The 16,052-nt window shown below is 40.3% G+C and overlaps 1 protein-coding gene across 1 annotated transcript in view; it reads left to right on the top strand.

Annotated features, from left to right (window-relative positions):
• ERO1A (endoplasmic reticulum oxidoreductase 1 alpha) overlaps positions 1–16,052 on the top strand; it is a 115,030-nt gene that overhangs the window by 7,919 nt on the left and 91,059 nt on the right. The window contains exon 2 of the mRNA XM_033952406.1: positions 3,936–4,055. Coding sequence (XP_033808297.1) covers positions 3,936–4,055 — 120 coding nt within the window. The remainder of the gene's footprint in view (positions 1–3,935; positions 4,056–16,052) is intronic.

The raw sequence follows: 16,052 nt of genomic DNA, 5'->3' as shown, positions 1-16,052 counted from the left end.
TCTAAAACTTTTGTGTTATTTTCAGTAATTCTTACGTTTTTAAGTGACACTTCCCTAGAGTTTTCACATATTGCTTCATCATCGGTGGAGCCCTCTTGAACACATGAGGGGTTTTGAAGGTTTCCTTGTGTTCCTCTATGTTCCTCCACCTGAAATATGTTGTTTTTGTAATTTTTAAAGTTTGAGAAATGTCGTTTTTTGGCACGTTTTTGAAGCAAATTTGTGTCTGTAAGCCATTTTGAATTTTTAATGATCTTTTAAAAAACTTCCCTACTTCTGTAAAATTCGAAATTTTGCCTGGAAAACTGCTGGAATAGAGTCCTTAGGGTCTCCTTGTGTGGATTCATATAAAATTTGGAAAAAAATGGCCGCATTTTAGAGTGTTTTGCGCCACATGAACTACTGGTTCAGCCTCCCCTTCACAGAAGCAGGTAATTACACACTCAGCTAGCCCATTGGGGCGGCTGCATTTATTTTAGGGCTTGGTTCTGCGGCTTTGTCTGTCTGCCGTGAGACTTATTCTCTACAGCCTAAGAAGTGCAAGTATGAGTCATCTAAGGGTGCCTCTATGCCCCAGGGTCCAGATACCTTCTCAGAATTTGAGATTTTGTGGGAACGTATTTTACTCCAGGGGTCTGGCTGCTGGGTGCTTTTCTGTTTCCCCTGCTACGTATCTCGGTGCCACTATCCACACTGCAAGAATAGTCTTCTTTCCCACCATACTGACTTTACAAATGAAGGAGAGATGGCTGCCCCTACCCTGCAACAGAAACTCCAAATTTGTCCAGTGACAGCCCAGTGCCAAAAATGGAATGGAGCGCCAGATAACAAAATGGCTATTCAGAAATCATGAAAAAAATGAATTAGGGGCTTGGGTACATTTCTGACACACAGGAGACAGTGTGCCCTCAAATTAAAAAAAAATTGTTATTGTGTTGTATGACCCTGAATTGACTGATCACTAAATCTGGATTTGGAGCCTGCCCAGAGAGAACAAAGAAAGGCCGTTTGTTTATGAAATTCAGAACCCCTTTGTTCCTGTGTCATAGAGGATAAATTTAACAATGTGTTTGGATATTTTTTTTACTTTCTTTTAATGATGGGGCTCCTTTTGCATAGTTCTTTTATATTAGAAACATGACGACGGTTCCCCTTTACTGCTCTTGGAAAGCGACATGTCAGGTTGGTATAGCAGCTTAAGTTGCAAACGATATTTGAAAAAACTGGGTAGAGAAATTTTAACGATGATCTGACCTGCCGTCTCGAAGAGCTCTTAGTCAGTGGGTCTGATCGCCATGTCGGTCAAGCCACGCCCCCTCTACATCCATGCTTTAAATTCTGTGTATGTGAAAGCAAATTGATTGATATCATGATCTCAGTAGGCATCCAACAGGTTCTTCAGAATTAGAAATCGGCATCTAGGTTGAACTTTACCTTCTGGTGGAATTCTCTATGCTTATATAAACGTTTTGAACAGCATGCAGCAGAAAAATTACAATATCATCAAACTGTCCGTTCAATCCCTTTGGACCCCCATTGACGTTTACTTGCTCACTTTATAATTGCTTCATTTTTATTTTTTTTATATTGTATGAGCTCTACATTGCACTACAAACTTTTGTGAACTGTTGTTGTTATTGAATGTTTCTCTTTCTTATGTTGATTTTCAATAAAAAAGATTGGAACTAAAAAAGAAACATGAGGACGGCAGATAAAGGCCAAATGGTCCATCTAGTTTGCCCATCCACAGTAACCATTATCTCTTTCTCTCTCTGAGGGATCCCACGTGCCTAGCCCAGACCCTCTTGAATTCAGACACAGTCTCTGTTTCCACCACGTCTTCCGGGAGACTGTTCCACTCATCTACCACCTTTCCTTAAAAAAGTATTTCCTCAGATTATTCTGTACTCTGGAGCCTATCACCTCTTAACTTCATCCTATGCCCTCTCATTGCAGAGTTTCCTTTCAAATGAAATAGACTCGACTCGTGCACATTTATATTACATAGGTATTTAAACGTCTCTTATCATATCTCCTCTCTCCCATCTTTTCTCCAAATTATACAGATTGAGATCTTTGTCTGTCCCCATACACCTTATCACGAACCATAAGAATAGCCTTACTAGGTCAGACCAATAGTCCATCAAGCCCAGTAGCACAGTCTCACAGTGGCCAATCCAGGTCACTAGTACCTGGCTAAACTCCATGGAGTAGCAACATTCCATCAGGGCTGTGGAGTCGGATTCGAGGAGTCGGAGTCGGAGTCAGAAGTACAAAAAACTGAGGAGTCGGAACATTTATCTACCGACTCCATTTTTGAACTTGGCATACCAATCGTGAGCGATTCTTTCAGCTATAGCACCCACTATATACACAGCACAAATGTTGCGAGCAGCTTCTGCGGCCTTAGAACCTTGATTAAAAGCAAAAAGAAGATGGTGTCGAAAATGCTCATTTCTCTCAACTCGACATTCCATTTTAACGATCTGAAAATTAACCAGTGCTGTGGAGTCGGAGTCTCGGAGTCGGAGGAAATTTTGGGTACCTGGAGTCGGAGTCGGAGTCTGAAGTACAAAAAACTGAGGAGTTGGAGTCGGAACATTTATCTACCGACTCCACAGCCCTGCATTCCATGCTACCAGTACAGGGCAAGCAGTGGGTTCCCCCATGTATTTGTCAGTAACAGACTATAGACTTTTCCTCCAGCCTTCCTCTGGATCGACTCCATCCTTTTTATATCTTTTTGAAGGTGCAGCTTCCAGAATTGTACACAATATTCTAAATGAGGTCTCACCAGAGTCTTATACAGAAGCATCAATACCTCCTTTTTCCTACTGGCCATACCTCTCCCGATGCAACCTAGCATCCTTCTAGCTTTCGCCATCACTTTTTAAACCTGTTCGGCCACTTTAAGATCATTGCATACAATCACACCGAAGTCCCGCTCTTCCGTCGTGCACATATGTTCTTCACCTCCTAAACTACTGTTCCTTCGGGTTTTTGCAGCCCAAATGCATGACCTTGCATTTCTTAGCATTAAATTTTAGCTGCCAAATTTCAGACCATTCTTCAAGCTTTGCCAGGTTTTTCTTCATGTTATTCACACTATCCGAGGTGTCTACTCTATTGCAGATTTTGGTACCATCCGCAAAGAGTCAAATCTTACCCGACAACCCTTCAGCAATATCATTTATAAAAATGTTAAAAAGAACGGGCCCAAGAACAGACCCTTGAGGCACACCACTGGTGACATTCCTTTCCTCAGAGCGATCTCCATTGATCACCACCCTCTGTCGCCTTCCACTCAACAGTTCCTGACCCAGCCCGTCACTTTGGGACCAGTCCCAAGGGCACTTAGTTTATTTATTAGATGTTTGTGTGGAACACTGTCAAAGGCTTTGCTAAAATCTCAATATACCACATCTAGTGCACATCCTCTATCCAATTCTCTGGTCACCCAGTCAAAGAAATTGATCAGATTTGTCTGACAAGACCTGCCTCTAGTGAATCCATGTAGCCTCCAGTCCTGTAATATTGTTTATTGTACACCACTTTGATTATTCTCTTCCTAAGCAGTTAGTCAAATGAAATAAACCTGAAACCTAGCAACAACATACTACTTAACCTACAGAATGATGCATTGAACTGTGACTAAGAACGTTAAGGGTATTGAGTCTAAGAACAGCCTGTATGTATCTGGTGATAATCAGAAGGCTGAGCAGATGGGCACAAGTTTATTTTTCTGTTCATATCTTTCACAAATGTGTACCTATTTAGTTTAGAAAATCTGTTTTTCTGCTGTTAAGGTAACAGGTGTACTAAAGATTATTCCCATAGCTGCAAATGGGAAAAGACTTTTAGTACATTTGTCCCTAAGGAATATACTAATTTTTATTTTGAGAATAACAGTCTATTTTTAAATTTATTTTTAACAGGTCACAGGCTACTTAGATGATTGCACCTGTGATGTTGAAACCATTGATGCCTTTAACAATTACAAGCTTTTCCCTAAACTGCAAAAACTCCTGGAAAGCGACTATTTTCGATATTACAAGGTATTTTCACATTCAATGGTTGTAAAGTTTATAAAATAAGACACATTTCTTCCAAATTGACCATAGTACTAACCCCATAATTGGGGGGGGGGAGGGGGTAGTGTGAAATAGAAGGAGGGTTAAGGTGGTGGTATTGTGGGCCTTAACATTTTTATACAAAAGGTATTAGTGCCAGAATTCCCAATGGTAATTCTAATATGCATATGAATGAGAGAGAACTTGTTCAAATAACCTCTTTAGATATTAATGCTACATTTATGATCAAGCATTAATACCTTCAGAGTGGTAGTTTAGATTTCTTCACTAAGGACTACCTTTACTCATTGCAACAGGCCCCCACATGATTTGAAGTATGACATGAAATCAGCTGTGGAATTTGGACATCTCCTTGTACCAATTTTCAAAGGAGTGTAGTGGGATGGTAGAGATGAGTGCAGTAAGAATTGTTGGTAAGCGGGAGCACTGTGTTTACTGTGAGGAATTTTGTTGCAGGAAGGTGATATGGGAAATTGACAGGGGCTTGAATTGGTCAAGAGTTTCATTCTTCCTTTCAGAGGGGGTTGGAGTCCCAGTGTGGTTGCTTTTGGAGGTAGATGGCGTTTGGGATTTGATGTTGTTATTTGGAGACCTGGGCTTGTTTTTGGAAGATGTGGGGATAGGACACCCAGAGGCCAATCATGGATACTGGAATTCCCTACTGGAGGCCCCCACTCCTGTTAGGTGCCCTGCAGCCTGTGATCATCAGCCATATTTCTCTGGTCCAGGTAATATAGCTGGCAGAGTGAATTTGGAGCTAGTCAAGAAGCTGCTCAGCGCTGAGCATGAGCACCAAAGTGCGCTCCTGTTCGGTGCTGCTCAGCGGCAGAAGAAACCGGATCTCACGGCAGCCACCACTGACTGAGTTAGCAGCGGGCAGGAGCGCGGAAATCTTGCTTCTGCCCGCTACACCTTTGGACCACCAGGGATCAACAGAGGAGGTAGGAGGGCAGGGAGGGGGATAGGGTGCAGAGCCTGCAATAATTCTGGAAGGGGGGCGCTGGCCTGAATATAAACTGGCCCAAAAATTGTGGTTTATATTAGAGTATATATGGTAATCTGTTTAATTCTTACATCATCTGGTTGCCTCAACAATGGAAAAGTTAATCTGAGAAATGGAGCAACTCTGAGCTTGGGAGTCACTCATTTGTGTGCCTGATTTCATTTCTTCTTGACAAAAAAAAAAGCAAAGTTGCTTACCTGTAATAGGTGTTCCTTGTAAACAACAGGATTAATCAGGTACACAGTTCTCCTCAAAAGTTCTAATTGATCTTGAGCTGTGGAGTTATACAAGGAAAAGGGCAAATGTGTTCAGAAAATTACATTAGTTCTGTGCTCTAGGAGAGCTGTTCTGGCACTGTGCGATAACATTGTTCACTGGTGTGCTGATTATAATGTGCTGTGTTTGGGAAAACATCTGTTACGAGTAAACAAATTTGCTTTATCCTGTTTACTTTGCTGCAGGATTAGTACCTAGATCCCTAACTGCACCTTAGACCTCATAGCACAGCTTAATATAATGCAGGATGACTTATAATAGTGTTTAAGGGTTGGACATTCTCTTTAAAAAAAATTATATGCTATACTGTAGACTCCATGCAACATAGATTCACTTATATTTGCAGTCAGATATCTTGGAACCTAACATCTTATATGGGGTTCACAGTGTACTAGACGAGCATGAAGAGAATTCAAAAATGTTCAGGTGGAAAATATTTAATTTTTCCATTCACCTTTCTATTTTTGAAATGTAATCTAATCCACAATTTATTAATCGCACTATACTAAAAAGGTTCAAGGCGATTTACATTCAAAGATGCTGTAAATTCTACGGGAAAATAGAATATAAGAATAGTCTTACTGGGTCAGACCAATGGTTCATCAAGCCCAATTGCATGTTCTCATGGTGGTCAATCCATGTCATTAGTATCTGACCAAAACCCAAAGAGTAGCAACATTCCATGCTGCTGATCCAGGGCAAGCAGAGGCTTCCCCATGTCTTAACAGACTATGGACTTTTCCTCCAGTAATTTGTCCAAACCTTTCTTAAAACCAGCTACGCTATCGACTTTTCCCACAAACTCTGGCAACGCATTCCAAAGCTTATCTATTCTCTAAGTGAAAAAATATTTCCTGCTATTGGTTTTAAAAGTAGTTTCCTGTAGTTTCGAGTGTCCCCTAGTCTTTGTAATTTTTGACAGCGTGAAAAATTGATCCACTTGTACCCGTTCTACTCCACTCAGGATTTTGTAGACTTCAATCATATCTCCCCTCAGCCTTCTCTTTTCCATGCTGAAGAGCCCTAACTTTTTTAGTGTTTCTTCATACGAGAGGAGTTCCATCCCCTTTTTCATCTTGGTTGTTCTTCTTTGAACCTTTTCTAGTGCCACTAGATCTTTCTTGAGATAAGGTGACCAGAATTGAATGCAATGCTCCATCATAACACGAATATTACAAGTCAGATAAAATTTTCAAATCTTTTTACGAAACCTTAAGTAATTGATATCAGTCCTAATGTAAACAGTTAGATTATTCCAAATTGTAATGGCAGCATAATCCAAAGAGGAGTTGAGCTGTTGTTTATACCGTATTCCTCCTAATCTGTGGAAAATGTAGTAATAAAGTACCACATAATCTGGTGGAAAAATAATGCAAATGAGAAAAAAGCAAAATCAGATTATCTGAAGGCAGTCCAAAATATAATTCAACACTCAATTGCTAATGAAGATTTTTATATGCTAATGCAACACATTTTTCATATCTTTTTACACCAAAAATTAGTCTAACTGCAGTATTCTAGAGTAACTGCAATTTTTAAAATCGGTTTTGATGTTAAAATTCAAATAATAAGAATTGCAGTAATCAAGTTGAGGTAACACATCTGAACCAATAGTGCAAAATGATCAAAAAAACACAATTTCACAAGCCTGTTTCATTATAATATATAAAATCTTCCTCGATAAATTAGAAATTTGATCTTCAAATGTAAGAAAAAAGTCTAAAAGAATACCCAAAACGTAGACGTTTTATCTACTTGCAGGTTAGTATCTGATTGTAGAGTAAGAAATGAAGGAACAGAAGATAGTGAATTGTGATTTAAATTTGCACATAACGCTAAACTGTTCAAAGTTGTTGAAATGCATGCGGATTGTGAAAAATTGCAGGTGGACCTTAGGAAATTGGAAGACAGGGCGTCCAAATGGCAGATGAAAGTTATTGTGGACAAATGCAAAGTGATGCATATTGGGAAGAATAACCTGAATCACAGTTACTGGATGCTAAGGCCCACCTTGGGGATTAGCGCTCAAGAAAAGGATTTGGGTCTCATCATAGAAAATATGATGAAACCTTCCACCCAATGTGCAGCGGCAGCCAAAAAAGCAAACAGGATGCTAGGAATTATTAAAAAAGGGATGGTTAACAAGAGTAAGAATGTTATAATGCTCCTGTATTGCTCCATGGTGCAACCACATTTGAAGTATTGTGTTCATTTCTGGTCTCCTTATCTCAAGAAACATATAGGGTTAGATTCACTAACCCCTGATTCTGTGTCCGATCCGTTCCCAACAGGCCAACAAAGTCACAAAAGGACCACTGGTCTGACCCAGCAGTGGCAATTCTTATGTTCTTATGCAAATGGGGATGATCGTTGACATGCCCCCAACCAACTGCACGGATCGCTAGAGCCCTGACAGTAGTGACAGTCCTTCCTGCTCCTCAGGCCTTCCGTGATTTCGCGAGCAGGAAGAAGCGCAAAATCCTCCTGCCGCTCTGCTTGCCGCGACGCAATACCGACCTTAGGCCCCGCCCTGGTGCATCATGTGATGCATGGGGAGGCCTCGGGCTCCTCCCTTGGGAGGAGCCCAAGGCACCTCAGCCAATCGGGAACTTTTTTAGGGAGGAGTCTAAGGAAGTCCCTGATTGGCCTCCCTAAGGAAGTCCATGATGGGCTGAGGCGCCCCAGGCCCCTCAGCCAATCATGGCCTTAGGCCCCTCCCAGTGCATCACATGATGCTCTAGGGCGTGGCCTAAGGCTGGTATTACGTTGTGGCAGGAGGACCTTGCCCTTCCTCCTGCTCCCGAAGATCACGGGAGGCCTGAGGAGCAGGAGGGACTGGTTTTAAAGGTACAGGGAGGGAGTTTGTGATGGCAGAGGGAGTTGGCATCCCTCCTGTCATATTCCTTTGGGGAGGGGGTGGGTGGACAGCGGCGATGGCAGGTTTTTTTTGGTTCGGAGAAGGGGGACACTGTCGGATTAAAATCACGGGCATGGAATGCGTTTTGCTGAATATATATAAAAGGAAAAATTTATTTTTTATATATTCTGCTAAAAGCATTGCAAGCCCGTGATTTTAAAGGGCAGGAGAGTTGGTCAGGTTGGGAGGAGGGTTAGTGAATCTAGCCCATAGTGGCGCTAGAAAAGGTTCAAAGATGAGTGACCAAGATGATAAAGGGGATGCAATTCCTCTCGTATAAGGAAAGACTAAAATGGTTAGGGCCCTTCAGCTTGGAAAAGAGATGGCTGAGGAGAGATATGATTGAAGTCTACAAAATCCTGAGTGGAGTAGAACGGGTACAAGTAGATCTTCCTCTCCCCCCCTCCCCCCCACTGTAAAAAATTAGAAGGATTAGGACACTTGATGGCAATATTTTTAAAACCAATAAGAAGAATTTTTTTTTTTCACTCAAAAATTAGTTAAGCTGTGGAACACATTGCCAGAGGTTGTGATGAGAGCGGATAGCGTAGCTGGTTTTAAGGTTTGGACAAGTTCCTGGAGGAAAAGTCCATAGTCTGTTATTGAGAAAGACATGGGGGAAGCCACTGCTTGTCCTGTATTGGTAGCATGGAATATTGCTACACCTTGGGTTTTGGCCAGGTACTAGTGACCTGGATTGGCCACCGTGAGAACGGGCTACTGGGCTTGATGGACCATTGGTCTGACCCAGTAAGGCTATTCTTATGTTCTTATGTAAACCAAAGAACCCTTTGTCTATTTTGTTAGTTTTTACATAGATTTCAAGTATAATTTTTTGTGGAGAAATCCAGCAATATATTCAAGAAAAGAGACCCTTTTTACTATAGCTTAGCACAGCTAACAGACATTAGTGTGCATTAAGTGCCATGTGGCCCATAGGTATAAAATAGGACACTCAGCATTTAGCACATGCATGTGTCGAGCTTTAGCAAAAGGACCTAAAATAGCTGAAATCTCATAAGCCCAAAGCTATGAGGATCCAAGGTTGGAAAACAAACTTGGGAGCAGTTTAACCCCTCCCCCCCAAATAAACTAATGGAAATTCAGAGGGACAGCTGTTTTATCATTTTGAACTTGTCATATTGGCCCCCTGCTGTTATTGTAGAGATTAGTTTACTCTGGGCTGGATTTACTAACCTACGAATTCAGCAAACGCAAACATGCAGATGAGGGTGATCGGAGGAATGCCCCCTATCTGGCTGCATGGCTCGCGCATGTGCAATCGGTGCGCATGCGCCAACCCGTCCTAGCCGTGACTTTTTTTTTTAACTTTAAACTTTTGCAGTCCATGGGTTTAACCCTCTTCGGGTTAAACCCACAGGCTTGCACAAGCAGTCGGGGCAGACGTGTTCGGGGCAGGGAGGTATGTTCGGGGCCCGACTCTCCTGCTTCCATGCGGTGGCAGCGGCAGCCTCTTCCCTTTAGTGCGAGCCTGTGGGTTTAAAGCGGAACTGCACTGCGTCGTGCAGCCCCACTTTAAACCCACGAGCTCGCACTGAAGGGAAGGCAGCAGAGCCAGGGGGAGCAGCAAGGACATGTCAGACAGGCAAGCCTAGGGGTGCAGGACCGCGAGAGCCTGGGCAGGCAGATCAGGGCTGCAGGAGATCGGGGCTGACAGGGCAGAGAGCAGGGCTTCAATAGAACAGGAGAGTCGGAAAGACTTTTCCGACTGCTCCCCAGCAGTCGCTTCTATCATTGATTGGCCAGCCCTGTCGGATGTGAAATTTTGTGTAGTGAATTGTGTCACTGTCCAATTTGCATGCCTTTCTCCTCATTTGCATGCACAGCGGATCACAGGAAAGGTAAGTGAATCAGGCCGGAGGGAAATTTGCTCGTTAAGGGGTTGCAAACTGATCGGTACACGATCGGTTTGCTTAGTGAATCTAGCCTTCTGTTCTTTTTTTTTTTATATATATATTTGTTGCTATATTTTCTTTATCACTTTTGATTGTAGTGATTTGATTATACAGTAGAAATCTTAATTAGAAATAAGTACAAACCTATATCATCAGGCTCTACTTAGACTCTGTTCTACTGACATCCAATAAATTATGCAATTGCATTGGTCCAAACAAATATATTGTACATTATGAAAGTTTAAGTAAACATTTACAAGGAAAATGTAACAAACACCCTTCATCTCTCTCCCACAAGTCTGTCAAAAACAACCCAAGGGCTTTATTATGAAATTTTGGCATGTTTGCAGGATTTGGGGATTCATACCTAATGTGCCAGTTTAAAGGAAACTCTCTGAGCTTTTCAATGCTAAATTAATGACAAGTGAAAAGTTATGATTTAACAAGAATCATGGGCTCCTGCTTCTCTGTCCCTAAAGTTAACCATTAAATTGATTTTGAAGTAAGTTTAAATAAACCCTAACCTGTTACTTTGTTAATTTAAATTATACAACTAGAGATCAACTAGCACTGGTAAAACCATCTCTGGACATGCCAGACCTCCTCTAGTCCATCTGACCCATTACCTTTTGCACTACACAGGACCTGCACACTCATCAGTTATAGTGGTGCATACATAACTGGTCTAGACAGGTGGAGGGGCATAATCAAAAAATACTAAGTCTGTTTTTGGCCTAAGTCACTAGTCGCCCAAAGTCGGCAGTGTCTAAAGTCCATTCTCGAAAAATACGTCCAAAATATATATTTTTTATAATTGGCTAATTATATGTCCAGCTGTTTGATCATAATTCATCTATCTTTATACTCCATTCTCATCCAAAAATTTGTCCAAGTCAAAAAAACAAACACCTAGAACAAGACCTTTTGGATGTGGGGGGGGCCAGCAAAGTGATGGACTGGACACTCAGACATGGCAACACTGTAGTGGGGCACCTTACAGGGCACTGCTACGAACTTCACAAAAAGGATGCCACATAAATATCTCACCAGAACTCCCTTATAGGTCATGGTGAGCCCCCCCAAAAAAAAACAGCCCCCCCAAAACCTGCTAGAACCTACTAGATCCACCTGTCTACAACCCCAATAGCCCCAGACTACTTAAGCCACCTGTCTACAACCCCAATAGCCCCAGACTACTTTGCTATACTAGGCTGTAATATGCCAGGTGCTGATATTCTGGAGGCAGATATGTACATTTTTATTCTGATTTTTATGGTGGTGGTGATGGTGGTGGGTCAGTGATCACTGGGACAGTGTGTGGAGGTCTGTACTTTGTGTCTGCAGTGGCTATCTGGTCACTTTGGAGTGGAGTGCCGCAGGGCTTGGTCTTGGGCCCGATACTATTTAATATCTTTGTAAGGAATCTGCCTCTGGGACTTCGAGGCAAAATTACATTATTCGCCGATGACGCTAAACTATGCAACGTTGTGGGCAGTGCAGCAGAACCCAACAGCGCAACTGTGCCCGACACTGTGGAGCAGGACCTACTTTTACTGGAACAATGGTCCAGTACTTGGCAACTGAATTTTAATCAACAACCGGAAAAAAATGAGAGACCAAATACTAAAAAATAAGGGTTCCAAATTACATGAGCACATATACAACAAATAAACCGTTTACTGAAACCAAGTAATTAGTCTATCTATAAAGCAAAAGCTGATGTGAATGAATTGTACATAATAAATATAAATATATAATTAATAAATGTATTTTAATCTTTATTCATCTTATAAACCTTAAAAATATATTAAAGATATGTTAAAAGCTATACATGTAAACATAATTTGACATGGCTCTTATACAAAAATACTAAATAATAAATAAATTTAAATTAAATGTGAAGTGCTCAGACCTTATAACCAGTGTTTTAAGTGTTATCACCAAAACGAGGTTAACAAAGGGACCATCATTGCCTTCACTGTCCCTCGACCACCTGAATAATATTATCCACAATCTCAGTATGAGTAGATTGATATAAATGATGTACTTATCTCTGACAGATGGTAATCGGTGGTGTTAATCCTCGTTCAAACAAACATAACCAAAGTGATGTGCTTTTAAAAGGTTTTGTTTCTCTATGTGTGCCTTTTACTTCATAGTCCCAGTCCCCCCGACCCAGGTTTCGTATCTTCGTCAGGGAGGGACATTGATACTAGAGAAAATAAATTAAAACAATAAACAACTTAATTAACTCAACTAACGTTAATTGATCTGAAATAGAATCTTAAAGATTACTAGTAATCTTGCAATAAAGAATATTATGTAAATATTATAAAAATAGTATCAGTAAATCTACATACCAAATGTTGGCTCACTGTAACTAGACCAGACCGCAAAGGAGGGCAAGCTAATCACCAGAGACCAACGCTCTGCTTTTATAGGCTAAAGAACCGGAACTTATTGAATTAAGCCCTGCCGGAAATGAGATCAAACAGAAAATGACAAGACACTCTCCGTTGTGTTATAATAGTAGCCAGTCAATCTCTGAATTTAGTCCATCAGGGGTAAGGGTGTGCCAATTATAGATGAACCGCTGTTCCTTTTGAATAAGTAATTTAGAGAGGTCTCCTTGAAAATGTTCAATGTGTAATAACACCGTATATTGAAGATCCTCAAGTGTATGTGCTTCGCTCAGCCAATGGGGAACTAAAGGGGCGGTGATGCGTTTGGTGCGTATGCTGCTCAAATGCTCGATAATACGAGTCTTAATTTTACGGGTGGTCTGCCCAATATATATTTTTAAACAAGGGCATTGTATATAGTAAACGACTCCTTTGGAGTCACATGAAGTATCAGTGTTTAATATAAACCTACGACCACCCGAAAAAGGAATTGTTAATTGAGCAACATTCATAACGTGCTTACATACCTTACATTTACCACACGGTTTATGAGATTTCTTCTGTGCAGTAGAAATGTCAAAATTCTTATGTTTTAATTTTTCACCCAAATTAGGCCCTCTTGAAAATGCGAATTTAGGTTTCTGAGTAAGCGAAGGATGACTTTGAAGTATTGACCAGTGTTTTAAAACAATATGCTTAATCGCATTACTACTGCCAGTGTAAGGCATCACACATACCGTGTCCGTCTTTGACTGATCTCTATTAGTTGGTAACATCAGCCAAGGACGGTGGCAATTTTTTGCCCTCTTCCAAGCTCTTCTTATTATTTTCCCAGGGTACCCACGTTGCTTAAATTTCTCATATAGCGCTGTCGCTTGTTTGTTGAAGTCATCTTCATTTGAACAAATTCTTCTTAAGCGTAAGAATTGGCCCACGGGTATGCCATTTCTTAAGGCTCTTGGGTGGAAACTTCCATATTGTAACAAAGAATTTCTATCAGACGGTTTTTTGTATAGGGAGGTAAGAATTTGACCTTCTTGTTTATAAACCATGATATCCAAAAAAGATATCTGATGTTGATTATATTGATATGTAAAAGAAATATTCGGATCTTTGTGATTAATATCTTCTAGAAAACTATTTAATTCATCAATATTACCTCCCCATACAAAAAACACGTCATCTACAAATCTTTTCCAACAGGAGACATGCTTGAAAAATGGAGACTTGTAAACAAACGTTTCCTCAAACTGTGTCATATATAAACAGGCTAACGTGGGAGCCACTGTAGCTCCCATGGCAACTCCTGTTGTTTGATGATATATCAGATTCTCAAACTTGAAATAATTATTACCGATAACAGTGGTTGCTAATTTCTTCAACATAATTCTTTTCCCATCAGATATATCTAATTTGAGTAAAAATGATTCTGCTAATGTAACAGCCGCCTGTTGTGGTATATTCGTGTATAAGGCCACGACATCGGCTGTTACTAGAAAAAAATTCTCATTTGATATTTGCTGAGCAATTTGGTTTATAATCTGTAAAAAATGGGAAGAGTCCTTAATATATGACACAGCTTGAGGAACAAATGACTTCAAGAAACTGTCGAGATATTGAGACAATGGCTCAAGTACTGAGCCAATGCCTACTACAATAGGCCGACCCGGAGGCTTGATTAAGGTTTTATGGATTTTCGGTATGAAATAGATAGTGGGTACCCTGGGGAAATCATTTGTGAGGAACTTAAATTCTTTAGATGTAATAATTTGCTCGTCCTTGGCAGAGTGTAGGGTCTCGTCTATTTTCTGTTTGATCTCATTAGTTGGGTCAGTTGGTATCAGACTATAATAGATATTATCATTGAGTTGACGCATTGCTTCGTTATGATAATCTGAATAATCTTGAATAACAATGCCGCCTCCCTTGTCTGCTCTCGATATAATTATAGAGGAGTCCCTTTGTAGATTTTGAATTATCTTCCACTGTTCAGTTGACAAGTTTGAACGTGTGCGTGTACTATAATTAGATTCGAGGACTTGTATATCCCTAAGTACTAGATGTTCAAAGGTAGCAACAAGTGGATCTTGTGGGCCTGGTGGCAACCATGTTGATTTGCACTTCAGACCTTCAGGCAAGGAAGGATCGGTCATGATATTTTCTTTATCTTGAAAGAATACTTTCAATTTTAGTGATCTGAAAAACCTTTGAAGATGAGTTCTAATGTCAAAACCATCGTACTTCACACTAGGTACAAATGATAAACCTTTAGCAAGGAGATCTTCTTCTTGAGTATTTAAAGTCCGTGATGATAAATTGAAAATTCCATATGGATTTATGCTGGAGCTTTCTTGTTCTTGTTCGAGCTCCGAGTTTCTCTTCGATGAGAGTCTTGAAGGGGACCTTCTTGTGACGGAAGTCTTAAAAAAGATTCCGACAGAGTATTAAATTCAGAAAATGAACCTTTACTTGACTGATCTTTAGATGTTTTATTTTCACTATCCGATGATGACTCACTGGTTGATAAGTTGAATCCCACTTTTTTGGTGGTATTCGTTTGTCTTTGCCGTTTAGTTTTACTATTTCGGTTCATCCATGGATATATGTATCCCCTGGTAAAGTCCATCTCATCTCTACGGAATTTTTTTATTTTAAGTTGTCTTTGTTCTTTATTATATTTCTCCATAGCTGTTACATGTTCCTGATAAGATTGAATAAAGCCATCATCTGTACTTTGTATTTTGATTAGCTCCATCTTGGATTGTAAATCTTGTTTTTGTGCTTCAATGATTGGAGCTAGCACATCAATGGTGAGTAGCATGAGGTCAATTGAACATCTTGTCAGTGTTTCGTTCCAGTTTTTAATATATTCAAGATTATCCTGGAATCTAGGTTCTTTAAATAGGCGTAAGCCTCTGGGTACTCTTTTAGAATGGCAGTATTCAACTAGGGCCGCTGAGTGGAGCTGGGTTCTAATTAAAGCCTTATGGGAATATTTAATTTCTTCCCAGGTGCAACCTTGATCTAAATCTCCCTCTCCAAACAGTCTATTGCCAGCCAATAATGAAGAGATACGTTCTTCTGAGAGCCCAGATTTTGAAGTCCAGCCTAAAGTGGCCATTATTTCCTCAATGTACTAAATAGATAAATTGCTGGAGGAATAAAGATATATTCTGTGATGACAATCTATAATGGTTTCATTGATCACAGCTCTTATACAAAAATACTAAATAATAAATAAATTTAAATTAAATGTGAAGTGCTCAGACCTTATAACCAGTGTTTTAAGTGTTATCACCAAAACGAGGTTAACAAAGGGACCATCATTGCCTTCACTGTCCCTCGACCACCTGAATAATATTATCCACAATCTCAGTATGAGTAGATTGATATAAATGATGTACTTATCTCTGACAGATGGTAATCGGTGGTGTTAATCCTCGTTCA

This window comes from Geotrypetes seraphini, chromosome 7, assembly GCF_902459505.1.
Source record: "Geotrypetes seraphini chromosome 7, aGeoSer1.1, whole genome shotgun sequence".
NCBI classification, from domain to species: Eukaryota; Metazoa; Chordata; class Amphibia; order Gymnophiona; family Dermophiidae; genus Geotrypetes; species Geotrypetes seraphini.
This window is presented reverse-complemented; position numbering and strand designations above follow the sequence as displayed.